This window comes from Zychaea mexicana (genome assembly GCF_025766255.1).
Source record: "Zychaea mexicana strain RSA 1403 chromosome Unknown BDB00scaffold_7, whole genome shotgun sequence".
Taxonomy (NCBI): Eukaryota; Fungi; Mucoromycota; class Mucoromycetes; order Mucorales; family Lichtheimiaceae; genus Zychaea; species Zychaea mexicana.
The window spans coordinates 414,622-441,295 of NW_026516670.1; the positions used below are offsets into that span (position 1 = coordinate 414,622).

General features: G+C 41.6%; 8 protein-coding genes and 1 non-coding gene across 9 annotated transcripts; 2 read left to right on the forward strand and 7 right to left on the reverse strand.

The window, feature by feature from the left end:
* Positions 1–5,660: 5,660 nt before the first annotated feature.
* Positions 5,661–6,061, reverse strand: BDB00DRAFT_802586 (uncharacterized protein). Its single transcript, XM_053121962.1, has 3 exons — positions 5,963–6,061; positions 5,903–5,905; positions 5,661–5,779 (listed from the first exon to the last, which is right to left on the reverse strand). The coding sequence occupies exons 1-3, from the start codon at positions 6,011–6,013 to the stop codon at positions 5,666–5,668; spliced, it is 168 nt and encodes a 55-aa protein (XP_052984186.1). The 5' UTR covers positions 6,014–6,061; the 3' UTR covers positions 5,661–5,665.
* A 3,509-nt stretch (positions 6,062–9,570) lies between these two features.
* BDB00DRAFT_t11 lies at positions 9,571–9,643 on the reverse strand. The gene has a single exon. It is a non-coding gene; the product is annotated as a tRNA-Thr (tRNA).
* A 4,845-nt stretch (positions 9,644–14,488) lies between these two features.
* On the reverse strand, positions 14,489–14,638 carry BDB00DRAFT_755757 (uncharacterized protein; the record flags this gene model as incomplete). The annotated part of the gene is made up of 1 exon (XM_053118854.1): positions 14,489–14,638. A coding segment is annotated over one exon (150 nt), but the record flags the coding sequence as incomplete, so codon positions are not given.
* Positions 14,639–15,492: 854 nt separating this feature from the next.
* BDB00DRAFT_755933 (Bromodomain-containing protein) lies at positions 15,493–15,756 on the forward strand (the record flags this gene model as incomplete). The annotated part of the gene is made up of 1 exon (XM_053118870.1): positions 15,493–15,756. A coding segment is annotated over one exon (264 nt), but the record flags the coding sequence as incomplete, so codon positions are not given.
* A 586-nt stretch (positions 15,757–16,342) lies between these two features.
* BDB00DRAFT_546572 (uncharacterized protein) lies at positions 16,343–17,185 on the reverse strand. Its single transcript, XM_053117806.1, has 3 exons — positions 16,909–17,185; positions 16,697–16,808; positions 16,343–16,629 (listed from the first exon to the last, which is right to left on the reverse strand). The coding sequence occupies exons 1-3, from the start codon at positions 17,063–17,065 to the stop codon at positions 16,512–16,514; spliced, it is 387 nt and encodes a 128-aa protein (XP_052984189.1). The 5' UTR covers positions 17,066–17,185; the 3' UTR covers positions 16,343–16,511.
* A 2,787-nt stretch (positions 17,186–19,972) lies between these two features.
* Positions 19,973–20,501, reverse strand: BDB00DRAFT_868053 (uncharacterized protein; the record flags this gene model as incomplete). The annotated part of the gene is made up of 2 exons (XM_053126415.1): positions 19,973–20,112; positions 20,360–20,501. The coding sequence occupies 2 exons, from the start codon at positions 20,499–20,501 to the stop codon at positions 19,973–19,975; spliced, it is 282 nt and encodes a 93-aa protein (XP_052984190.1).
* Positions 20,502–21,962: 1,461 nt separating this feature from the next.
* Positions 21,963–22,864, reverse strand: BDB00DRAFT_802628 (uncharacterized protein). Its single transcript, XM_053121963.1, is given in 2 exon segments — positions 21,963–22,498; positions 22,511–22,864. The coding sequence occupies 1 exon segment, from the start codon at positions 22,401–22,403 to the stop codon at positions 22,044–22,046; it is 360 nt and encodes a 119-aa protein (XP_052984191.1). The 5' UTR covers positions 22,404–22,498; positions 22,511–22,864; the 3' UTR covers positions 21,963–22,043.
* Positions 22,670–23,148, forward strand: BDB00DRAFT_802633 (uncharacterized protein; the record flags this gene model as incomplete). Its single annotated transcript, XM_053121964.1, has 3 exons — positions 22,670–22,828; positions 22,956–23,059; positions 23,082–23,148. The coding sequence occupies 3 exons, from the start codon at positions 22,670–22,672 to the stop codon at positions 23,146–23,148; spliced, it is 330 nt and encodes a 109-aa protein (XP_052984192.1).
* On the reverse strand, positions 22,946–25,117 carry BDB00DRAFT_925603 (uncharacterized protein). Its single transcript, XM_053128810.1, has 2 exons — positions 23,336–25,117; positions 22,946–23,245 (listed from the first exon to the last, which is right to left on the reverse strand). The coding sequence occupies exons 1-2, from the start codon at positions 25,083–25,085 to the stop codon at positions 23,238–23,240; spliced, it is 1,758 nt and encodes a 585-aa protein (XP_052984193.1). The 5' UTR covers positions 25,086–25,117; the 3' UTR covers positions 22,946–23,237.
* Positions 25,118–26,674: the final 1,557 nt, after the last annotated feature.

Sequence of the window (26,674 nt, forward strand, 5' to 3'; positions counted from 1 at the left end):
TTGTTTTAACTTTGTTTTTTGAAATCTTTTTTTTACCTTTTTTTCTTTTATAATCAAATTTTTAATAATAAAATCTTCATTAATTACTTATTCTTTCTTTTTTTAATTATGTGCTTTTTGCTATGTATACTACACAGAAAATCAGGTTCTTGTTCATTCAGATTAGTTCTTATTTTACGATGACACATATTTCCCTCCTTTTTACCTCTCTTATATATATATGTACATACATTAGGACTTGAATTTAAATACCAAAATTATTTATCTTTAACATAATTGATTTTTTCTTTTATTTTATTTTTCATAACTTCTTTTTTCTTCTCAATTGTGTCTACAAGAATCTCATCATCAAAATATTTCTCCATAACTTGATCCATAAGATATTCAATAGATTTAACCATAGATTGTTTGTAAACAAGAATCTCTGTATTAAGGATAACTATTTTTTATCAGCTTATATTATTATGATTATATTTTTATATTATAAAAAAAATTCAATTTTGTTTTTTCGATTTTTAAAATTTAGCTGATAATTAAAAATTTGGTGATAGCAAGTTATATAGTAATAAACCGATTAGTCCTCTATGCTGCACCTCTACTACTACTGGAGGAAACTCCTCGCTCATAGGGTGATAGACTATGTCCGATGTACTATGATTCTGCCATTGTATTGGGCCTGGCTCATACATTGTAGTGTCACAATTGTCTATCAAGTTGATTAGGCATCCAAAAACAACTGTAACTTTACTACCACATAAGAAAAAGAAACAAAATTCTATAATGAACCAACTCACCAACTATTACCGGTAGTATAAGGTTTTAAACAAAGTTCATATTTAACAGTTGACGGCTCATGAAGTCCGTGCCAGGTCTTGAATGATATGGAACATTGTATGAAAGAAGATCGGGTGTCTCTATTGTTATTTGTGCATAAAAGACTGTGAGTCAAAACCTCCATATTTTTACCTTCCGACATTGTGCTGTACAGAGTAAAACGATTAACAAAGGTTAACAAAGATTAACAAAGGTTAACAAAGATTAACAAAGATTAACAAAGATTAACACACTGGGCTTGCAGGGGAATATCAAGGGTAGAAAAAAGCTTGATATTATCTTGATATATAGCTTTATTATAAAATATCAAGATGTTTTCAAACACCTTGATATTCAGCTTTTCGAGTAAATATCAAGGTCTTTTTACACCTTAATATTTTTATGTGCATATAGTCCCCCAAGCTTATGATTTGATTACATCATACATGTAGATGTCTATAACGGTCTTACCATACATTGCATATAGACCAGGTGCCTTCTGTAGTAGGTTCGTAAAAAGGATTACACATTGCATATTTTCGTTCTTTATATTACACATATAGTAAACGGACAAAGCATGCTATTGGTTTTTATATTAATGGTCTAATATATATATCATTATGGGTGTTCACAACCGTCTTTATTATTATATTTGTATAAAAAATCGAGTATTATATTATGCTTTATAGAACATTAAAGAACGTCATCAAATGTAAGTCTACGTTATGTGATGATTTTAAAAGGAAGGCTGTAGTTGAAAAGAGCTAGTGCAAAGGACAGCGATCCTACTATGGAAAGATGCATGTTGAGTCAATTTTTAAGTGAAAACAAAAACAGCGCAGAAGGAGATGTTCATAGACGATTTTGAAGATGACATACCTCGAAGATACATTGAAGATTGTTAGTGAAGAATCCAGAATGCATTATTCACAGGATGAAGGAGTTAAGACCAGCCGCGAAAGGAGAAGTTTGATATATACCAATAGTGTGGAGATAACGAAGCTCGTTATATGTCATAAGAAAAAAGTACTAACAAAGATATACATACCTATGTGGCCTTGATCCTTACCGTCTATATGAGTCACCCATAATAGTAGCACTCCATTTCATCACGTTAGGAAACATTAGCAAAGCATGAATAAGTTCGTAGTGTATACACGGCACGGTGAGAGGAATGGTACATTGTAGTTAGTCAGGGTTATGGATAAATGGTATATATAGTTATAATAAAAAAAAGAGAAACTTACACTCTTCTAGCTAGTATATAACATTTGGCAGCGACGGCAGCTTCAAAAGGCATAAAGTACGAACTTTGTTGTAGGAAATGGTATAGTGAAGGCGTGCACTAGTATAGAAATATAGGTCGTAGGAAATGTAAGGAAAGGATAAAAGCCAAGAGGATCACCTTCCAACAGGACCGTAAATAAAAATCGAAGAAGGAGGAGGAAGAGAAAGGGAGTGAATCAAAGAAAAAAACCTTCAAAAAGTACTCATCACATGCATACTCACAAAATCCGATAGAAACATTTGTAACAGATTATGCAAGTAGCACGTCAATTCCACTGACTGATACTCCATCCATCTTTCTGTACACCAACTTTACCTACCACCTTACACCTGAGGTTATGAAGGCATGACGAAGCTGTATCCACTTGGCGTTCCCTTAGTACTGAATATTAAAGCGTTGTAGAAAGTAGTGGCCTGTGCAAAAGCCATGACCATAGTGAAAAGTAACAGGCCATGCAGAAAAAAAGGAAGTGTAAGAAATAATGCATGAGCAGTCTAAGTATATATGCAGAAAAGAGGATCAACTGAGACCATTGATTACTCCCTCAACGCATTCTATATTGTGCAACTTTATTACCATACTTTTACTTTTATGAACCTCATCTTGATCGCAATCGTCATTTAAAACAGTATGAAAAATAAACACATTCAATAAGCATCGTAAAACATGTGCTGCCTTGTAATACGCGATGAGAATATTTGTATATATAAAATGCATCATAACATCCTTTTTTAGATCCAATTGGTTTCAGCATGATATCAATTATGTATACAAGAGCGGCATTTTTGGCTACTCTGTATATGTTTGTAAGATAGCACTATAGAAAGTACATATGATCTTTTGATGCAATGGTTTGTAGGGGGATTATGAAGATGATGCAGAACAGTGGTAGTGCGAGACCTGTCATTTTTTAGATACATCGAATGGTGCATACTGGTGTATGTGAAAGAAAACTCATAAAAGACTTCTCTTTGTAGCCAAAGCATACACTCGGAGTGCTTCATCCGATGTAGTAGTTGAGTAACTAACATGAAGTTCTGTTCTTGCAGCTATTGCATATACTGGGAACTTTTTGTACCAATATAGTAAATTTACATACACAAACAGAATACTTCATGCATAACTACCGCATCCAATCTCTAAAAAACCCCAACTTCTGTGGAGGTCCACCTTGTCTCTTTATATACAAATATCAAGGTCTTTTAAAAGCCCTTCATATTGGACTTTTCGCGCGGTGACAAAGGTTAACAAAGGTTAACAACCCTGAGTAAAAAGGTTAACAAAGGCGGGGTTCGAAAAATAATTACTGTATCTATTGTTAAGTTCTCCATATTGGGTTATAAGAAAGAGTTATTAAAATAGATAAGCGTAGCGTAAATAACGGCGCAAAGACTTCGACGCGTCCTATCATAGTCGAATTTTTATGTGTGGTATTATCGAGGAACTGCTCGATACAAAATCCGCAAGCGACCGCAAAAACCGCAACCATGGGGGATATACAATATTATGCACCAGCACTTGCTATTGTAGCAGTTGCCGCCAGAAGATCTGTACCCGCCCCTCTGCTATTATCTAACAAAAAATGCCTCAATTTGGTGAAAAACGCAAAAGAACCTTTGAAGTAGTCCACAACTATGAAACAGAGATGCAAACACACACGACCACCTTAATTAGACATAAAGAATCGATGCAACATCCGAAGATGGATACGGAACAGCGGCTACTAGGCGATACGAATTGTGCAAGGGAAGGGAGGGGAAGGGAGGGGGATAAAACTATACTAAGAACGCAATAGACGCTTTTAACGACTTCCTGGGTCAGAGCAAGGGGAGGAGGGGTGGGGAATAAAATATACAAAGAACGCAATAAGAATAATACACATAAGAAAAAGCATCAATAACACGCAAGAATAAGATGAGGCTTTTAACGACTTCCTCAGGTGGATGATTCAGAATATCAAATGACATACCCATCAGAGCTGCTCAATTCCTTGATCCATCCGACCTCCCTCCACACTTGCTAAAACTTTAAGTCGGTTGCCCAATCACGCATTTGAGAAAATTGCACACTCAAAGTGGTCTCTGCAACGGGACACGGTTGATTGTACGCTCTTTTCAACGATATCTGCTTGAAGCTGAAATAGCTCACTAGACCTCATGCGGGCAACATCGTCTTGATCCCCCGGAATAACACTCACGCCTTCACAAACACGCTCCCCCATTCTGTTTAAACGCACACAATTCCCCTGTTCGCCTGGCATTTGCGATGATCAATAATAAGGCACAGGGTCAAACTATAAACACTTTATGTCTCTACTTGCCTGAACCTCCTTTCACCCATGGTCTACTCTATATAGCCATGTCGCGCGTCCGCACCCCTTCATCCATTAGAATCCTGTTAGATATGAGAACTCAAGTATCGCAGGTCAGCAAGGTCAAAACGCCCGAAATGTTGTTTTCCGTGAAGTTCTTCTATAATTTTTTTTCCGCCTATCCCTTTTTTTACCTTCTTATCAATATCACTGTATCATCTTTTTCTACACTTCTTTTTGCATTGCATCTTTAACTGTAGGTAGTTAAGTATCAAACTTTAGCGACTTCCTATGATAGACTACTTCTCACTGCACAATGATCTTGCTTTTGTTTTTGAAAACAGACAATAAGCATTTTATACCAAAACATTGATGCAACCTCGCTCCACACGGGGGAACCCCCTTGCGACGCGTTTCGGTTGAATGACACGGAGCGAAGCAGAGGCTCAATTATCCGAGCGAAGTGAGGAAGGACCGCTGGTATAATGTAAATATATTGGCTTGACCTTTTACTCACTTATATGGGTAATAGCCGCCTAGACCCCAACCAAGTTGGTTATATCGCGCCTTGCCCCCGCCACTGCGATGGTTCGAGTTTCGACCTTATCAGCAAAACGATCAAGAGCTTTGATGCCGCTGCCGAATGAGAAGTATCAATCGTTGCTGGCTGTCGTGTTTCCGTGCTGAGTCCACTAGATCCCCTATCAAGTTCCTCTCTCTCTCTCTCTCTAACTGCTCATCAGGGTGTCATAAGGACGATAACTCGAAAAAATATCAACCAGCAAGAACTCTCTCGTAGCATTTCATCTACGAGCCACAACTAGCCAGTCATTATACCTATTTACGCGTGGCTATTCGGTACTACAGATAAAAAAAATTGCTTGAACTATAAAGTGAATAATGCATACGCAATGTGCAGCGATTTTATCCAGCCGCCACTGTAAAAAGCAACGACAAAGAAAACAACGAATCGGCCCTTTGAACATAACTCGAACTCAAAGGCTCAGATAAAATAGTATGCTTCTTATGCAGCAGAAAGCCTGATCACACGTTATATAAAGCTCGCACTTGATTTTTTGGGCGTTGGAGGAAAGGACCGTTTATACGACATCAATGACTCAACAAAAATCGCTCTTTTCTCTCTGTCGAGCATGTAATTCGTATTCTGACTTGGGTCATCATCTGCCAAAATTATCTGCCACGAACTCTTCCAACCTCATCTTCGACATCACAAAAGCTTCCATAACGGTACTTTATTGTTGAGTCTTAATATTCAAGACATGAAACAAAATATGATTTTTGCATGAGAGTATATAACAAGGAGGGGTGATTGTGCGTGGATTGAAAAATGAAGAGATATAAATTACAAGTTTTGGAGTGTACACAGAAATAAATGACGATAAAGAAAAGGGTGTGCGAAATAAGGAGAATGAGAGGTCAAGGAAAGGGCAACATACAGGAAAAGAAAGAATTAGTACACCATCAGTTAGTAGGCTAATAAACAATGTATACCGGTGGACAGTGTGAAAGAGATTCAAGATATAACTCACCAAGGATTGAGTAATGGAACAAAGGATGACCAGACGTCGGGCAACATACATGATGATTAACTTCTAGTAAGTAGTCATATCTTCAATACTACTTGATGACACATGATGGTGAAGAAGAGGCCACAAAGCATAGTAAAAAAAAGGCGTACCACCTATAATGTAATAATATAAACAGAGTGAACACGCATGTCAGTATCATACTTAAAAGATCCTTTCCCCCCTTCTTTCAAGAGACACTCTTCCCTATAACCGTCGAAAACAAAAAGAAAATCATATTTTTACTTACAGTTGGCGGGCAGCCCACTAGGTACTACGCCACATTGGGGAGACAGCCACAGCTAGACTACATAGAGCACCACACAATGATTATTAGGAAAGGATAATAACTCTGTACAAACGGAGGTGAAAGTCTTACCAAATCCATGTCCGCTGTGGCGGAACAAATACTCTAGCGCATATGGCTAGGCTTGTGGTTGGGGCAAGGCGCCTTTGTAGGATATAGTAGCGGGAAAAATCCTTAATAACAACATCGCGATAGATAGCGGCGGGTAATGGAGAGAGAAAGCATCATGTGTGTAGCATAGAAAAAAGAATACTTACGTCGTGTACAGAGAGCAAGAGAGAGCAAGAGAGCAAGAGAGAGCAAGAGAGAGCAAGAGAAAGCAAGAGAGAGCAAGAGAAAGCAAGAGAGAGCAAGAGAAAGACAGAGAGAGCAAGAGAGCTATCAAAAAAAAAGAAGAGGCTCGATCGTGAGTAATCAATACTACAGTCATCATCATCTTTGACACACACTATGTACACTTTTGCTTCTCTCCTCTTTTAAAGCAGTAACACTTACATTGTTGTTCTTTTAAAAAAGAAAAAGTGGCGGGCGAGACCGAGGAGAGACGGCTATAGAAATGAAAGAAAGCAAGAGATTTGATCGTGAGTCGTCGTGATACTTCTTGACAGACATGCACACCACCACACGCACGTTCATGCAATGGATCCCGTTTCCCAAGAGTTATACGTATAGTTGATGACGAGGAGAAAGGAGAAGGAGAAAGAAGCGGAAGAGAAGAAGCCAAAGAACTATGGATGGGTGGGAACGCGTACCTTTAATATGAAATTTGTTGGGAAGAAATGGAACAATCGATTAGATTCTTGGCAATTGCGTGATTTACCTGTTGTCCAATAGCCAAACGAGCATATAGGCGATGAGATTAACACTAAGGAAGAGCACGATGCATGTTTCAGTCAACAGTGCAGCAGAAAAACGATCGTTTTCATTGACCATTCTACATTAGTAGCTATAGTGTCGTCGTTTATTATTCGAGAAATGTATCAATATTGGTATCATTCTATAGCCACGGCTCTGCTCTGCATGAATCTTTCTATGCTGAATGAAGAACATAGTCAGTTTATTTGAAAAGGAAGGAAAAAGAGGACGGCTATATTAACATAAATCCTTGTACAATATCCGGTTATATTAATAACCGTAGATACTTCTTTTACAGCGGTCGCTAAGTCGTCCCTGACGTAATGCGCAGCTACTTACTCTTGTACTTCCTTGCTGCGCAACATCAATCATCAACATCATCACCTTTGTCATTACCACGATCACGCAGCATCATTTGTATATTTTCAGTTTTAGCAAACAGTATAAATATGGGTCATCTTTATTGAATAAAATATCATCCTTCAGTTTTTCTATTTCTTTGTGGTCGTATCCCTCTTCGTGGTCATTTCGGTGTAGTTCTATCTTAGTGATTATTCTTCGTGGGTCGTCTCTATTATCCGTGATATCATTTTACAAAACGACGACACATGTGTCGTAGTAAAAATGACTGGCCTATAATTATTCCGTTTTGGCAGCGCAACACTTTTGCCAGGCAGCAAATAATTACAACAGAATTCCGCCGCGCTAAAATACGTTGACAACATACAAACGAACACACAAACAACGAGTAGAAGGCGGGATGCGACAGCATCGTTTGTATTGTATTATATGGCAAGTGCCGAGTAGGGATCCACATCAGAATCGAAGAATCGGAATCGAATCGAATCGGAGTCGTCAAAACCTGAGACGATTCCGACTAAGAATCGTCTCGGAATCGTCTCGGCTTTGGTTGCATAGAATCGAAGAATCGGTCCTTTTCTATATTCTATGATTTCAGTAATTTGTATAATGTAGAACATTTATTTATATATCGCTAAAATACAGCTGAAACTAGTTCCTTTCTTTAAAGGCGACTTCCAAACTTAAGTCGTGTTTTCATTTATACCAAATAATATGTGAAAGGAAGGGGACGAGAAACAAAGAGAAAACAGTGCAAAAAGAAAAAGGATAACAGGGGAACAGAAGAAAAGAGACAAAATGCTATTCTAAACGCCGAAATCAAAAAAGATCCATGAATGCAGAAGCATTAGCCTTTGAATTGACTCTGGCTTCAATAGATTACGGGTATGGGGGAGCAAGAGGCGGTTCTGTGAGAAGCAGTGTCTGGATGGCGTTGAAGTAACTATGACGCGCATCATTACTTCTTCCCCTACAATGCTACTCACAATGCATTTTTCTCTATGACGTACTACTTTACTAGATTTAATGTGGCTTCTCGACCAGTTGGATCAAGATTGTGCATTCCATCTGAGATTGTGCAATTAGGAGCCGTTAAAAGAATTATCTTACTCATTCACCCTTTGCCTTTCATGAGACACTATACACGCGTAGAGACACAGTAACTGTGTGTACTACCGGTTGTGGTTCAATTCCTCCAATATAATATGATATAATTGTTTCATCGTTCGTCACCACTCACAGCGCTTTTTCATCATAACGTATTATGCCTTGCTACTCATTACACTGCTCATTCATGAAGTACTACTATGAGATTTATATTGCCATTTTCAATTGACCCATCGACTAAGTTTGCATAATTCGAGCATGGTGCATTTCTTAAATTCGCTTCCTCCCTTGCCTTCTATCAGACATAAAATGCACGCGCATGTGCAGCCATACATAAGACGGGTTGTAGTATTTTTTCCTACACTTAAAAAACGATATATTACTCTAAGTACTATCCTTCCCTTTAATTTTGAAATACAGTATGATTCTTTGATAGTGGAATGTTACAGCTCTTTAGAAGTAGTTTATATATTGCTTTTTGAGCTTACTATTTGTATCAAGCATTGAAATCTTCATTCTTTCCAAATCGCGTTCATATTTATTATTATATTTAGCTACATTTTGACTATAATCGAAGATACAGATTTTTTTCCTCTTTCATATGATATACCCGATTCGATTCTTCGATTCTACCGATTCTTACCGAGACGATTCGATTCGATTCCTCACTTAGACGATACCGATTCGATTCCCTCAAAGAACCGGTAGGAATCGTCTCGTGCAGAACCCTAGTGCCGAGGCACTTTATTAGAGAAAAAGATTATAAATAGCCACGCGATCACAAGCAATAAAAAGTATCTTTTAACAACCCTCTATTCTCTGATTACCCTTTGTTCCTATCCTTTCTCATTGGCTACAGATCCACCCGCCAAAAAGCGACTCAACAATTGATCTGCCAAAAAGACTTCGACAGATAGCAAAAAGTAGAATTTGATATATTACATGCCTTCTAACAGAATCGAACTGTTGACCTTCTGCTTACTAGGCAGACGCTCTGCCAACTGAGCCAAGAAGGCTAGATATCTGTGACACAAAATGTGTGGGCCTTCTCCGCCTTATTCATTTCCGACGACGACGACGACGAACGAATTGTGGCTTCGGCCAATCATGGGCGATTTCAGTGGCGGATCTTTCTGCCGGCGATGGTCATCCGATCCACAGGTTCCCCCCCAACTCCCCACAATTCTTCTCGTACCCCCCATCCGGGGATTATCATATTTCTTTTTCCCTTTCTGTTAGTTCCCTTTATTTTTCTTATTTCCCTTAGCTCTTTTTCTGTAAATAATTCTGTCATTTCCTCTCGCATCATTTTACGTTCCTTCAACTCTAAATTGTGCTGGCCATAGGCACCGAATATTATTTCTCCTTTATGCTTCTTTTAATGGGACCCGTCCCTTATATTTCTATCCATCCTTATTTTCCGTATTATACTCTCTTATATACTCATGCTACCTACCCTACGCAGTTTATATTATTCTCTATTGTCCTTTTCCCTCGTTACCCTACCTTGTTACCATGACCCTGTAATTTCATGTCCCCTCTTATTTTCCGTCGTACTCCCTCTCTTATGTTTCCATCTGTCGTATAGACATTGGTATATCCATTTCCCTATTTTTCCGTCTTCTACTCCGTCCAAACTACCCAATAGAGATCATCGTCCTCTGTATCTGGCGTCGTTCTCGGCCGAGTGCGCCTAGTTGACAAGGTGTATAAAAGGGGATTAACCCTGTGATAAAATAAAGATCAAGTGTTTTCAGACATATATTCGTGGATTGACAATTGACACCAGAAGTGGAACTTGCCGTTATTGTAATTGTGTATCTGTGTATTTGTATTTCGCGTTCATCATACCTTTGATTCCTTTTTATTTTCTGAATTCTGTCTATTTGTATTTTACTGCATATCAACCCTATTCTTCTAAACCCTTTCTACCTTTTCCCCTTTTTATATACTACCTTTTGTCCTTTTCCAAACACCTCACATGTCAGTCTGTTGAAACATTAAGCATAAGTAGGACATATTTGATTCTAGTTTTTTTTATCATTTTATCCAAACAAACCCCCTTTGCTCTATAAATTCTCTTTATTTATACCTTTGCACATTTTCATAAAATTCCTAGAAATATATGGAGCACACCCCATATACCACTAGTCCCTGATTCAAACGTTCATATATATAAATTTAATAAACGTTCTCCTTGATATCCTCACTACTAAGAAGAATAATCATTAATGATAGATTATTTAAATGTATTATATATAATGATTTAACGATAATAAGATATACATTTAGAATTGTACGAGGACAAAAACATAAATGTTTTTTATTATAATTTGAGAACCTTTTCTCTAGAGAAAAGAACCATAAAAGGGTCGTATACATAAGATAAATCTTGTGTATGTTGAGGAGGGAGCAAGTTACTACTGTAATATAGAATCCTTGTTACCACTACAGGGGATTTTCAATTAATAAAAGATACATCTATTGATCATTAAGAGTTGTAATTTATTAAAAAATTCATTAGTTAAATGATATAAAACTATAATTTCTATAAAGTCAATCATATAAAGGTTTATTCTATATATAAGGATTAATTCCCTAAGAGGAAATACTTGTTATGAATATTCCTCTACCTCAATGTTCATATAATTTCAAATCCCTAAGTATCAATATCATTCATCATATTCGACTTATCGACCTTAATATCAATCATTCTGTTTTTCACATCATTAAATTCTATATTAAAAGATATATATATATATATATATATATATATATATCTACCTTAGTCTTTAAATAATTATTTTTCAGCTGGTACTGATGAAGATTGTGTTACCATTTTTTCCTTTATTGGTTGAAAGTCCAAAGAAATAAAATACATAAAAACATATATATGTTATAGCTGTATCATTTACAAGTGAATGGGGAGCAAACAAACAAAGGGAGTGGAGGGAGGGACAGTCTGAATCAGTGCTTATGCCTCGAATAATAATAGTAAGCTATTGATCCTTAACCTCAGCTGTGAAGTCTATTATTCTTCAGCTGGTACTGACTCAGATTGTGAATCCAGAGAAGCAACCATCGGAACAGCCATTTGAGTGATATCAGTAGCCATCTCCCGAGAGATGTAGTGGAAAGTATCAAAAACAGAGGAGGAGAGCTAGGAACTATAGGTCAAGACGTCATCTAGAGACGCCCCTGCTTGTACTGCTGCTATGGAACCGAGAGCTTAGGCCTTAGGACGAGTAGTACCCTCAGGTCTGGGGATCATATCTAAAAAGTGCTTAATGTGATTGCTGATGCACTCAGCACCAATAGCTGTGTTGTTGTTGTGTACTACCTGAATAAGCTTGTAAATGTATTGCCGTAGGCCATTGTCGAAAGGGTATGAATGGTGACAAGATGTTTGACAAAAGCGTGAGTGGTAATCAACGTACATCTGAGCCAGACAAAGCATGGAAGTCTGGTATCAGTGGATATGAATGACTTTTTCAATGCGTTGTTGATAGCGCTTTTCCTTGGGACAAGCAATCACTAGGCATAAGTGATGGTCTGATACCTCAGTGCGACTGTCGTCAATGCATTCGATGTCAGATGGGCGAAGGAACCCCACAATGGCCATCAGAAAGCAGAGCTTGTAGGTGAGGTCGATTGTGTGTATAGTGATATTGTTGCCAAGTACGACAATGTTGTGGATGACTAGTTATATATCATAACGTGGTCGATCGAAGGAGCGAATAGTTTGATTGTTGAGAGCGATAAAAAATTCTTTGTAGTGTGAATCGTTTGCAAAAGATGATGTGTTGTCATCTAAGTCGAGAATGGCAGATCGGTAATTAGGAAGATATATTCATAGTTATAATTTTTATTGTAAACAATAAAATTATTAACTATTTATATATCTGTCAAGCGTGTACTATTTTTTGTATTTCATCAGAAAATATGTCACTAGTAGCCTTCGTCCAAGTATTCCTCGGCTAGATAAAATAAAATAGAAATAATTAAAGGCTCTAAGAATATTTAACTTTTTTAAGAATTCTTAAAAAGTTAAAATATCTGGACCACTCCCATAGCACATGTACTGGTAGCCCAACTGAGATGAACCCGACCATGGGCCAGGAAGTTTGACCAGCTGTGTTGGGTTGGCTACAAATGGGTCAATATCGTGCTGCTGTTTAGTCCAGTTGATAAAACGGCGTTGGATAGGTTAGTAGTTGGAATTGCATTGTTGAGTATATACTGAATGAGTATGATCGTTGTTGCATCTGTGCTGAGACCCAAAGCTGCTAAGCGGCGTCGTTTATGTTCTAAGCAATCATAGACCAGTGGCGGTTCTTCTGTAGAAGAGATTGATCGTCGCCAGGCGCTGCTTAAATTGCATGGCGTGGTATGAGCTTCGGCTTCGAAACGCTGAGCTGTTGCAATGTTAGGTACCGAATCGCGCTCGGCCACTGTGGGGTGATTACCATTGCTGTCACCCATTCTTGTTGAATCTTCTGGATGCTGCGCTGAAGGAGGATTCCATGGAGGACAGCTATGAACTCGGCGATATGGTGACTACGGGTGTAGTAAAGCGTCTGTTGCAATCGCTTGTCGATCTGGTTTCCAGCTCATATAGGTTGCGAGCTTCGCATTCTGGTGGAATGCAAAGCAATCCAGTATCCAGATGATGGAATCCCCAAGCATGGTCCGGTTTGAGGAAGTACTGTGGAATGATGCTCCATTCGAGTTGGCGTTGAAGTTGGCGGGATGGCGGATCAGCAGGGTCGAACTGACTCGGTACATACATCAACTGTATGCCAGTGTTGGTCTTAAAACATTCTTGCTAGATGTTCATCGCTAGTGTCATCAGAGCATGGGATTGAGTCCCACCGAAATGATTGACATATGCGATCGTAGTTGTGTTGTCGCAATAAAGACGTAGAACTTTGAACCGAAGTGTCAGATGCTGTATTGCTTGTTGAATTGTCAAAAGTTCTTTGAAGTTGATGTGATGCTGTTGCTGGCTCCAAAGCCCGGCGATCAACTGGTTGTTGAATACCAGGCCCCATCCATGATCTGAGGAATCTGTGAAGACTTCCATCTGAGGGGTAGAAGGGATGAAACTCTGCCTGTTCTAATGCTGGAGGTGGTCGATCCACCATTGAAGCTCCTGCCGTACTAATGCTAAGAGCTGAATCTGCAAGCTCCATGTGAGCCCGCTGGCTAGCATCCAGTTGCGCCAAGCAATCATTTGACGAGTGTAAAGACGAGCTGGCAGTACAACTAAGGTGGTGTGATGAAGCAGAGACAAAAGAGCTCAAGCGCCCACCTACTGGCTTTTAGCGTTGTTGTTGTTGCTGCCGAAGTCGCGTTTCTTGCCTGGTTTCTATTTGCCTTTCTGAAAACCTGATTGGTTGCCAGAGTAGCCAGAGTAAACACGTCGTTTGTTACCTGACGAATCATCTGATTGTTTGGTATTACGAGGGTCATATGACTTTTGTTGTTGTTGTTGCCGGCCTCCAGATTTTCCACTGTCCTTCTGCGTGGTCTATTAGAGGCAGCCTTACGAAGAGCTTGGGACAGTTGTGTATATTCCAAGACCTTGCCAGCATCCAAAGTGGAGCCTTGGGAAGCGACTCAGGGACGTTGTTTGGGGCGTTTTTGAGGCCAGTGTCACGACAAATATTATCACTGCGAGTATGACTGATAAAGGATGCCACATCTGAAACCAGGTTGTAGATAGTATTGGCGAAACGCAACGCGGCGGCGACGTTCACCTGATTGTTGCATATTGTGTCGTGAATGATAAGATCTATTAGTCGAGTGAGTCCTGATAAGCGATATTAAATATCGCGATGTTGACGGTCAATGTATTGACCCTAAGCACTAATTTCAATGTCGTTAAGTGGTGGTGGAGCATACTGACGATCGGTGTTGCGTGGACACTCATGTAGAAAGCTGCGGCGAGTATCCTCGTACATAGAGTTACGAAAAAAGTCCTTAGCCATCCCTGGAAGGGCGTCGACTAGAGCAGGATAAGGGGAAGCAAAGTAGTAGGAGCTTGCTCAGTAAGATGCGGATCGTCATTCTCGTCCTCCATCTTGGTATGTAAATATACAGCTATTGTGAAGATACAGTGGTCTGTGATGCTTAACTGATCATGCATCTCATATATAGTATAGCGGACTTTACTGGAAGATAAAAGTGACGAACATGACGACGAAGAACTGAACGAAAAGCTGAAGCTGTCTGACTAAGAACTAGTCATCTTTAATCGAATCGATGCGGAGCGCGAACGAGCTGAAGCCGACTATTATCGACAAAAAGGTCGTCGTGGTCGCAAACACGATCGTTCAATACAGGAAGACGAATTACCAGAAGTGTATTGTTATGAAGATGCTTTCGCTGAAGACGTCTCGCCATTACTTGAATATGGTCGTGGTCAACGTGTCCGAGACACAGTTCGTTATGATGATGGATTGACCGAAGAACAATGGGTGAATGCGCTCGAGGATGAAAATATCGACTTGGATGACCTGATTGCTAGACAGGAAGCACGGCGACGTAAAGCGGCTGGGTTGCCTCCTTTGGAAGATTCAGCGTCATTAAACAAGAAACGGGGTCGGCCAAAGAAGGGAGAACCAGATTACAGCAGCAGCAGCAGTAGCAAGAAGAAAAGTCGGCAAAAGAGGGACGACAAATCTGCTTCTGATCCTTTGTCACCACCACTCAGACAACAACTTACTCGGATATTTGACGCATGTTACAAGGCAGTCGAGGAATCGACCGAGGAGGATGAAGAGTAATATGGATTTTTCATGGGGAAATGTGAAGGATGTAGGGACACATTTTAAAACTAGGATGACATCATTTTAGGACCTACCGTAAACGATGCGCGCTGTTTATGGATCTTGTCAGCAAGCGCGACTATCCTATCTACTATACCATGACCAAGCGCCCTATCGCAATGAAAATGATCAAAAAGCGAATCCATTTTCCGTATTACCGGAATGATTTCCACCTGATATTTGACAATGCAAGGACGTGCAACGAGGAAGGTTCGATCGTATACGAGAATGCAGACGAAATGCAGGTAAAAACAAATGGTTGCACTTGTTTGTGGCAGGAAGAGATGTTTAAGAAATAGGAACTGCGTTACACATGAACACGGCGTTTAACCTTTATGATAATAGAAAATTTTCGATGCCAAACTTGCCAAACTCTGTCCTTACGGTCAGCTACCTCCACTACCGTCGCCGCACAGATGCCCGGAGTGTATAAAACGAACAACAGTCATAATACCAACGTACCTATTCATGCTGCAACTCATTCTACCATGAGCTCAAGTACGATGCCTACAGCCAAAAACTTTAAGACCCACAAAGCCCAACAACAGCGAAAACAGCATGCAGCAGCGACAACAGATTACGATGAAGAGGAGGAACCGGAGGAGGACGATGAGCCAGAAGACGATGACGACGAATACGATGAATGAATTAACCTGATAACACACACACACGAGAAAAGAGAGATGAAAAGCTAACAAAAAGTCAAGAAGAGGGCTGTATATAAATTTTTCTTCCCTCTCTCTCATCCCTTTGCTAATAAAATGTCTCTTTTTCCCCTTTGTCTTTTTCTCTCTTTCTTGTACGACGACAACCCACAAGCATATCTAAAATACACTTTTTCTTTTTTCTTATAATTGCGAGCACATCAGACAATACCCCAATTTTTCTTTCTTCTTTTGTAGTACACTTGAGGGTGTGAACATCTGTATGTGGTGGTTGGGTATATTATCATGGAGAGAAGGAAGACCCGAAGGGTGTGTGTGTGTGTATCTATTGCTATATTGTCCCGGTGTGATTGATTAGCCAATCGTAGAGGATTTATAGCAGTACCTTCTCATAGACAGATCTGTAGGTCGTCATTTAGCATCTTTATCAACAAATCCAATTCTTCGTAACTGCTTTGATGAAGTTGCCGAACCTCCTTTGAAAACTTTTTACTATACATCGGTGGCCTACATATACAAAAAACCTAAAATCAATTGATTTGATAAATGCTATAAAACAGTTGTCTTCACAGACCTGATGTCGTATTCGGCGCGATATCGATCCAGATTGCATATATTGCGCACAATATCATGCTCTAATCCTCGTCGTTTTGCCGCCGTCTTTAAAAATTCAATTGTGTTTTGTACTATACGAAAAAAGACACATCCCAACTTAGTATGGAGACGCGTTTGTAGCCCACTGCGGTATGAAAATGGTGGAGATCGTCCTGAATAGTTTATTATTACTTTTCTGGTCATTGACAGCCAACGAAGATGATGAATCCTCGAAGCGGTTACGAATGCGTTGACGGATCTGTATCTTGTTTTTCCGTTCATGTTTTACAGCTGCATAACCAGCTTTTAGTAATGCTCGGTAATCGTTTTTTATGCGATGGGCAATCATTTGTTTGTGTATGGATCCGAAAGAAGCTTCAAAAGTTGGGATGCGCCCTGAAGAATGGACATTAACGTGTGTTTATGTAATTTTGATCACCGCAGTAATTTCAACGTTGTAAACTTAATACATAGAGGCCAACAGTCGCTAATCGGATGATGTTGTACAGACACACTATTCAGAAAAGTATACAATAGCAAAAATTAGAGTCGGTTTCACTAATGTCGTTAACGTTTCACAAATCTGGGAGCGAACGAAAAAAAACCCACTGAACAGAGTCAGTAGTCGCACATGTGAAAAGTGTCAGCAGCAGGTGCTATGTGCCACAATTTTTACAGATCCCTTTTGCTAGGTATTCCAGGGCGCGTGAAAGGCTCGATGATTGCACACACAGTCCTCATGTTCAATAAATGGTCATCACGACCCTGCGTTAAAAAAGTGCTTTCAAGAGCTAACCAAATATCAGCTGCTGCAGTACCACCAGTCTACATCATACAATCCATCAGCGCACTCACAGCTATGAAAAGTAGAATACCTCTGAGACATAATGCTACATAAGTTTTTGCTTCACCAATAAACAGCATCGAATACGTGTAAATCGGTCTTCTAGAGTTTACGGCTTAGTAAATGCAGCGTTGCACGGCGCCACTATGTCCGTTCTGAATAATGGCATCAGCATATATACAATATAGACTATACCGGCGATGGCGCGTAAAAAGATCGTGTGCCCTTTTTGGCTCAGGGAATGTGAGATCGAATACGGGTCACGCTGTAAGTTATCTAACGCGAACAACGTTGGCTTGACAAATGTAGATTTTATATATATATTGCATGAATTATTTACCAAAACGTCGGCTTAGCTGTTATAAATGTGCTGATAGCATCGCCATATACTGATCTCTCTCAGCAAGGCAAGTATAAATAGAATTTTTGTATCGAGAGTTGTTCAGTCCATTTATACTCTATTGTTCTTTACTACACGATTTCTCGGTCAAAAAGTACAAAACTGTTGGCTATGATATCCGTACTGAAATCCAGCTTCTAGGAGAAGCTACGGCACACATATTATTTAACTTAGAGTTGCTGGTAATGATACTACTACCTAATGAGAGCTATACACATAACGACCGTTAGTTGCATCGCAAATGCGAGACTGACAGAATAAAACTCCACACAATGTAAATATACTATGTATATCGCAGGACTATGCTGTTATAATATCATTTAGGCACACCTTATGTATTAAAATGTATGTAATCTCATCAAACGTCCTTACTTTATCTTTTTTACCGTCTCTCCTGCCCTTAATTATCTCAGTGGTCTTGGTTGAATCCCTCTATCCATTTGATGGAGCATGTGACTTATTGCGTAGTTTGAAGGTTATGATAACCACGTTACACTAATACCTTTTCCGCAAGTACGTATGTATATCTTGATCTGGTATGATGGGAATTCGGCGCGCCCATTGATGTAATCTATTAGTGAGCCTCTCTACGTAGCAGATGCTCTTGTTTGCATGTCACTTTTAATTTTGATGTGCGATTTAATTGAAAACATATAATTTATTGTACAAAGTAATACGGATTATAAATGTTTCTATACACTAGTAGAAATAAATGACCACTGCTACGAAATAGTATGTACTCATCTCCAGTCCTACAAATGTTAGTCAGTTCTTATCTGCGGTAATGATAGCCCCTTGTTCTTTTTTTTCTTTTTTTTAAACTTTTTAAATCTTTCAGTTTCGGTGCTCTTCCATATCTTCATTTCGTGAGGCGTGACATGTTTATGTTGCTTTGGATCACTGAGTCGGTGCATTATGGTAGGATCCATGCACCGCTCGTTCTTGAGATGATACTGCCTTCGATCCCGATTAGATTTGTTTTAATAATGATTCTTGATTATTGTGAGTTCGTTATTTGATTCACTTTCGTTTAGACTAGATATATAGATGTGTTTTAATATTGGCTATAGATGATCTCGTCGTTAAGATTGAACACGGCATCGTCTTTGCTTCTACTTACCGTTGACTTCTTTGATGATTACATTGAGCCTGGTGTTCAGTTGGATATCGAGTATTGTTTTTTTTACTTTTGAATGCAACGCTTTTTTGAATTCGTGATTGGATGTTCGTCTTGTATTACTTGCGCAATTGCGTCATTTTTGTAAGATGGGTTGTGTTGCTGTAGTGTAGATGCCGATTTATAATGTTCGTCGTAAACTTCCTTCAAAGCACTGCTACTGTAGGCTTTTGATGTAGTACTGAAGCGTCTCGCACCATAGATAGTGTTTCTTTGTTTTGGCAATGGTATGGTTCGTTGCATGGATTCCGCCTCAATTTCCGATCTTGTGCCATTTGTTGCTTGTATTTTTTTTCTTCTCTTTTTTTTTTCTGTCATGTTTGTGGGAGCTATCATTACCTAGACATTAACTTACCAATCATTTGTCGGAGGAGACTTGTACGGGACTTCCGGGAAGCAGGGCTTCGTTGTAAGAAAGTTTTCGTAGATAGTTTACTACACTGTAATTAAGTGAAATTTTACTTAGTTATGATTTGAATGTAGCAATTACAATTCTTTAGACTGCTTCTTACCATAATACAGATACTACGATCTGTTTGCTACGCTTGGCGTTATCTCGATTCCACTGCAATTTCGATGTGGATAGCCACTGTCTACAGCTCTGGGGAAAAGTTTTTCTTGTTACCGCCGAGTAGCAAGTATCGTATCTCGCCATGTGCCTATATTCAAGGTACCGTCGCATAGTAACGTGTGCAACCGTCCTAACTAAGAGAGAATTTGTTAAGTACGCATGATCCAAGTGTTGTTGATTCCTTCATAATTTTCATATTTTAGCTTGATATCACGTATTTACCTGTAAGGACTCTCATCAATAACTTATTGCGGCTAGTGCAAGCTAATCTTCCGCCATGATAATTGCCTCAGCACCAAGAGCATTCGTTGCAGATTCGTTTGAGCAGTTGAACTCGTCGTCCTTGATGGTTCTTGCCGCCATTGGAATGACGCTCCATTTTGAGTTGAAAGTTGTCGCGCCACCTTTGCCGTCCCAAAAAGAAGAAGAGATTGATATGGCTACCGTCGCCTTGCTAATTTAACATTGTCCAATCGAATAGCCAGGTGTGCTTGCTGCATTTTCGGAACTGCCTCTTTCAATAGTTCATTGCTCTCGCATCTTTAATCACTGAAGAGGCCATCGCTCCATGATTTCGCCTTATGCCTACGCGTGAAGGTGAATATGCCCCGGACAAATGATTGTATGCGAAATTGGAATTGTAGTATCTACGAGACGTCGTCAAGGTTTGTTTTTGCTGCCCCTTGTTATGTTGTTGCCAAGCCCGCATTTTTGTGTCAATCGCGCCCTGTTGTCGCTCGTAGTTGCTGCGGGCCGATCCGTCCATGTGTGCGATCTGAAATTTGTTGCCCATTGCATCTTGTTGCCACTTGTTTTTTTTTGCCATCACAATAAAATAGTTGATGATTGATTGTGGGCTGAAATTGTCGCTTAGTTTCTTGTCACCGCAACGTAATAACGGATAGGACGGAGTTACCGTAGTGGCGATTTGCGTATTTCATGTACTCAACCAGTCGAATGGTGCTGCCCCGTATCATGACCGCTGCAAATGTTGTCAAATGAGCTGTATGTCGTCATAGTTTCTTGCCGCTCTTGCGCTTGTGTTTGATTATTATCACGTTCAAGTCGTATATGGAGATAATAAATCAGCTCCCTTCGTTGATTGAAAACTGTTCCCTTGATTCTTTGGTTTTTTTTTGTCCCCAGAAGCAGCGATACGTAGAAGTAGTCGTCTTGTTGAATGGTGTTGATTCGTCGGACAAACCGTCATGTGTGCTGTCGCCAAACGTCCATGATGTGCCCTTTTGTACTCTATTGCCACCATTTGAAGTTACCACCTTTGTTGATCGAGCGTTGTTGTTGCGGCAAGCCCCTGTTGCTTTGTTGCCATGAGCAGACAGTAGATCCGGTTTTTTTTGCCATCTCATTGATTTGATGCTGATATGCTCCAATAGTTGTGGTGTGCCCCAGCTTTGTTGCCATCATATCGGAAATTGACATTGCTGACATTGCTTATTTGTTGGGTTAAGGTTGTCTCGCACAAGTCCTAGTCTTTTGGCTAGGCTCGATGCGTTTGATAGTATTGAACAATCGTAAGCGCCGCCTTCACTTTTGTCGCTGTCCGCCCGTCGCTCTTGCTTTTTGTTTTCGCCACAATGCAGGGATAAATAAGATTGATTGTATCCTTGATTTGAATTTGCCACATGTTTTCTGCCGCCTTGCTAACACAGTAAAAGCCGAATATGACAGTGACGCGGTCCATCCGCCCGTTGCTATCTGTCCATAGCTTGAGTCCTTGAACAGCTTGAGATTATGCCGCATATAAATAATCCGCGAAAAGGTCATGTCGCCTGTGTTTGCCACCGATATAATGTTCACCTCGAATGAGTCATGCCAAAGTAACCTGCTCGCTAGGCCTTGCAGCTGCTTCGTCTATGTACTGTGTTGTATGCATATGCTGTAATCCCCGTGATCTGTTTGAGTAATACAGATATCCTCATCAGTTTGCCGCCACAGCGCCGCCAACAGACCATAAATTTGCTGCTTTACCTGGAATTTTCAATCCATGTTTCATTGAGTATCGCGTGTTCTTGTTTGTAGGCCAATTTGGAAGAGGGCCCGTTTGTCGTCGCCATTAGTTTCCACCGACGAACGGATCAGATAATGAGAAACCGGTATACGAATATTGGATAATGTAGGTGAACCGTGATAGTCTGTTGTCAAGGAGACTGATCAAGCCAAAGACGGGATTCTCGCAAGTCCCGGAGTTTTTTACTCGGCTAGCCTGGAAATATGACGCCACCTGTAGCAGCATAACCATCATGAATCATCCACCAAGACCTTAAGAGACGACGTGATCAAGCCAAAGACGGGATTCGCACAACACCCCGAATTTTTACTCGGCTAGCCTGGAAAGCCGACGCTCTCCATCGCGGCGTACCACCCACACCGCTGGCCGAACACCCCAACCCGGACACCCCAGCTTCACGGAATCCGGAGGCAAAGGTGAGGGCTGAGGCTGGACTAACATGGCTGTGACACTGACTACAACCGGTGGAGGATCCAGGGTATGGAAAGGGCGAGGACAACTCCGGTTGAGCCTTCGGTGGCAGGGATTGGGTGAGCAACATTGCCCTGGTTGCCAGGGCTTACGCAGGAACACCATCCACATGAGCTGGAACTGACTGGGATGACAACCTTGGGAAAGGAATAAATTCTTAATATTTGGCTCCTCTTCGCCTTCTTCACACCACATCCGTGTTGAATGCGATACGAAGAAGGGAAGAAGGAAAGAAGGAAAGGAAAAAGTATATATCAGTTAGCAAGCCTCTTCTTATCAGAATGGCCGTAGGTATAAAAGAAAGCATAGTACGTACCGTAATCATACAAGCATGACACCTTGGGTTGTCATTTGCTGTCAAGAACCGCCGCTGTACATGTGCCTCGATGGTGGATTCCTGCTGCCTACACAACCAGAGCGTTGCTCACCTCCCCACCACCGGCTCAACTGGAGTTGTCCCCATGTGCCCCCCCCAACCCCTTCACCCCCGGTGGCTGCAGCCAGTGTCGGCGCCAATGCCAACCCCAACCGCCTTTACCTCAAGAAACCATCCACTGAGATGTCCGGGCCGCACCCCATCGCCTGACGAAGGCGGCGACCGCCAGACACACCAAAGCACCGTGGCCGAGACGACCACCAAAGCCCGAGAAACCAGACATACGCTCTACAGGATATGAAATTTAATCATGAGCATTTCATCCAAACTAGGAAGCTTTCACAAATACATGATACGTTACCTTCACCAAGAGCCCTAGAACGCGCCCAAACGACAGGCACGGACAAAGAAACGATCGCCCGACAACGATGAGCTCAAACCCACCAGATAGAAAAAGAAACGATGACCGAATAAGGTCACTACGCAGCACGAAACAGAACAGCAAACGACGACATAGGAGGCATAGACGATATAGACGGGCATAGGAGGCATAGACGGGCATAAATGGCGGGTGAAAGGAAAATGACGGCACAGACGCGGAAAAAAAGAAGACGACAACACCAGGGGAGAGGACAGGAAGGAACGGACTGGGCTTAAACGCCTGTTTAAAAAAGCATTTCTATCAGTATCTAACTTATAACACGTAACCCATTTCAGACGGGAAAGAATTGACATTTTGGCTGTTACTTACCCTCGTACAAGCCGCGAAGATCGCTGTCCTGATGGACAAGCGCGATCAACCGGTTTAACACCTCTTGAGAATCCTCCAGCGCAAGGATCTCCAGCAGCTGCGCGTCGTACTTGGAGGTGTTTGCAATATCAACCACCAACAACTCCATGAGCTCCTCTGCGTCGGTCTGTGGTGGTGGTGCGGAAGTGGTAGTGGCGGCAGGAGGCGAGAAAGAAGACGAAGCAATACTGTCGCGCGCAGCAGGCGGAGCGGGGAACAAAATGGGCGGCATTAGACGTGGACGAGTAGGCGGAGCAAAGGTGAAATCGAACGACGCGGATGGGAATGTGGTGGCGGCGGTGGTAGTAATGGTGGACTCGGTGGTTGCAAGCGGAGAAGAAGACAGTTGTTGGTGGTTGTAAGCGACAATAAGGGAGCGGAGAGACAGGAGGGAGGAAGAAGAACGGCGATGACGACGATGCAATCGGTGGTGGTAAGGAGCGTAACGGTTGGCGGTGTGTACGCGATGACGATGATGTTGCTGATGATGACAGTGAGCGGCGCTGGTGATTGGCGAGGAAGAAGAACGTTGGCGGGAGGCGGCAATAAGAGAGCGAAGTGAAAGGTAGACGGAAGAGTGGCGGCGGCGGTAATGACGAGGAGCGCGAGGATAAGGGCAGAAAAGAATGGAATGGGTGCGGCGGCGGAAGTGAGGATGACGGCGGGAGGCGGTGATGGTGAAAGGAACGGCAGTGGTGGGCGGATCATGAGAAGGTTGGTGACGGCGAAGTTGGTGGTGGTGAACTGTGGCGGTGGCGGTGGCAGGCGTAATGAACGCGACTTCAACGTCCTCTTCTACTTCGTCTTCTTCTTTCTCGTCGTCTTGTACCTCATCCATTTCTACATCCTTTTCTTCTTCCTCCTCTTCGTCTTCTTCTTGCTCGTGCACGGGGGCAGCGGAGACAGCGACAACAACTTCTTCTTCTTCTTCTTCGGCTTCTTGCGCGTGCACAGGGGCGACGGCGGCGGCGACAACAACTTCTTGCACGTGCACTTTGGCAACGGCGACAGCGGCAACAACTTCTTTTTGCGCGTGTTCTCTAGCAACGGCGACAGCGGCAACAACTTCTTTTTGCGCGTGCTCTCTGGCAACGGCGACAGCGGCAACAACTTCTTCTTTTTGCGCGTGCTCTTTAGCAACGGCGACAGCGGCAACAACTTCTTTTTGCGCGTGCTCTTTGGCAACGGCGACAGCGGCAACAACTTCTTCTTTTTGCGCGTGCTCTTTAGCAACGGCGACAGCGGCAACAGCTTCAACATCAGCACGTAGCATTCTCTCCAATGCTTCAGCAGCATCACGCTCTTCGTCATTGCCGGAGCAAAAGACGGCAGGGCACAAACCCGGAGAGGAATGGAAGCGAGGACGAGAGGTAGAGGCATGAGACGGGGGCGACGGTTGCAAGCCCACAAGGCAGTACTCTGCAGGCGGGGGCGGGAAGAAAAATTGAACAATTGCCATGATAACAAGTACGAACAGGGCGAACAGGAACTTGATCAATGCGGCAGCAATCGGACGAGCCGGCCAGCAGAAGGGAATGCAATCGATACACACCAAAATGGCGGTAATGGCAATAAAGAAGGTTTTATAGGGATGTGATTCCCAAAGGAGCGAGAAGGTGGGAGGTTCGTAGTAACAGGACGTACTATAATGGTAGTCCCTGTAGTCGTATGGTGAGTAAAAAGGTTCTTCAGTGTAAATGATGGTAACCATGTTAGACTTGGATTTTGAATACGCTGGTGAAGAAGAAAAAAAAAGAAGAAAAACAGTTTTTTTTGATAAACAAGTGAAAATTGAATTTCCGCCAGACGCGTGACGTTGTAATTTTTCTGTCGCTATTCTGCTTGTTCTGAGCGTAATAAAGCAAAGGAATACAGGAAGAATGGGGAGCTGAAGAAGTACAAGTACTATGGAAACGGCCGTTGTAGTCGTTATGCGCGTGCGTCGTCCCTGTGTGTCTGGTTGTGCGTGTATGTTTCACATATGCGGCTGCTCCGCTTGATTTTCCAGACACCGTGTCAATGTCAAAAAAGTTTTATCTGATGGTCAGTGCGCCTACTACAAGAGGATCAAGTCCGCGGTTGCAATGGCAACAGCAGGTTATAGAAAACCAAGATTTGATGTCGCTGATCCAAGCGTTGCGTCATAGATGATCATACTCAAGTACATTAACAAATGGCTAGTGTTGCTATCAGTCCTTCGCGTAAGCAGTTTGGCACTCCGTCTGAATCAACCCTCATGTTGAAACTCTCAGGCACTAAATGCGAACGGGCTTATACAGGCCGATGGTTTCTCGTTGTCATTTTCGCGAACAACAACGCTGCGTCGAGCCAAAATTGAAGGTTCATATCCTTCCCCGCCCTGTAATAGCTGTTGTACAAGCTGCTTGTATCAGCTCGATGTCGTATGATCTCGGTTGCTTCTTCGCGCAACACTTTCTGATGTCGACGTTGCAGATGCTCTACGTAGCAGTATGGTACTAGGAGTGGTACATAAAACAAGTCAGAGACTCTTACGCAATTCATCATTATAGTAATGCTAAAGCAAGTGAGTATAATTCATTCACATACGAAGGAAACCAGCTTTGATACACATGCTCTTGTTCGTTCGGCGCGCAGAAGAGCCAGATGTCATCGGTTATTGGCACTCGAGTGCCGTCTGCTGTATAAATATGCATGTTAGTATATAGTATTCTTCTGTTACTTTTCTTCATTACTGTTAGGCAGTTGCCGCTTACCGATCCGGGAGCCGGAACGTTATAGGAGCATTCGTATGCTACTTTCTGACGTGCAATAGCCATGACCGACCATCGAACCACGGTTGCGCATTGATCTCATACCTTGCAGCATGCCCGATACAATGTTGACTTAAAAAGGGGCGTTGAACTATACGTCTTCAGACAGCAGAGAGGAGAAGAACCTCATGCGAGACAGGGAATCAATAACCTCATCCTTATTGTGCATAGGTGAATACTCACAAGCAGCTACAGGTACAATTTGCTCTTTGCACCCTTAATGATGATTACGTTGCTACGTCAACATTTATTTTAATGTTGCAGAGGTTGTCACTTAGGCACACATAACAATGATATGCAGCATATAATGATGCCTTTTTACTCATTCACCCGATTAAAGAATAATCGGCTGAAGAGCGCACATCTGCAGTGCATATAGAGATTAATGCTCGTCGATGTTGCGTGATGCTGTCCGGATTGTCAACCGTAGCTCTTCGATACCGAACATTGGTTTAGGATTTTTCTTTGTAGACATGGCACTAGCGACAAGACACTTCGATAGACCTTC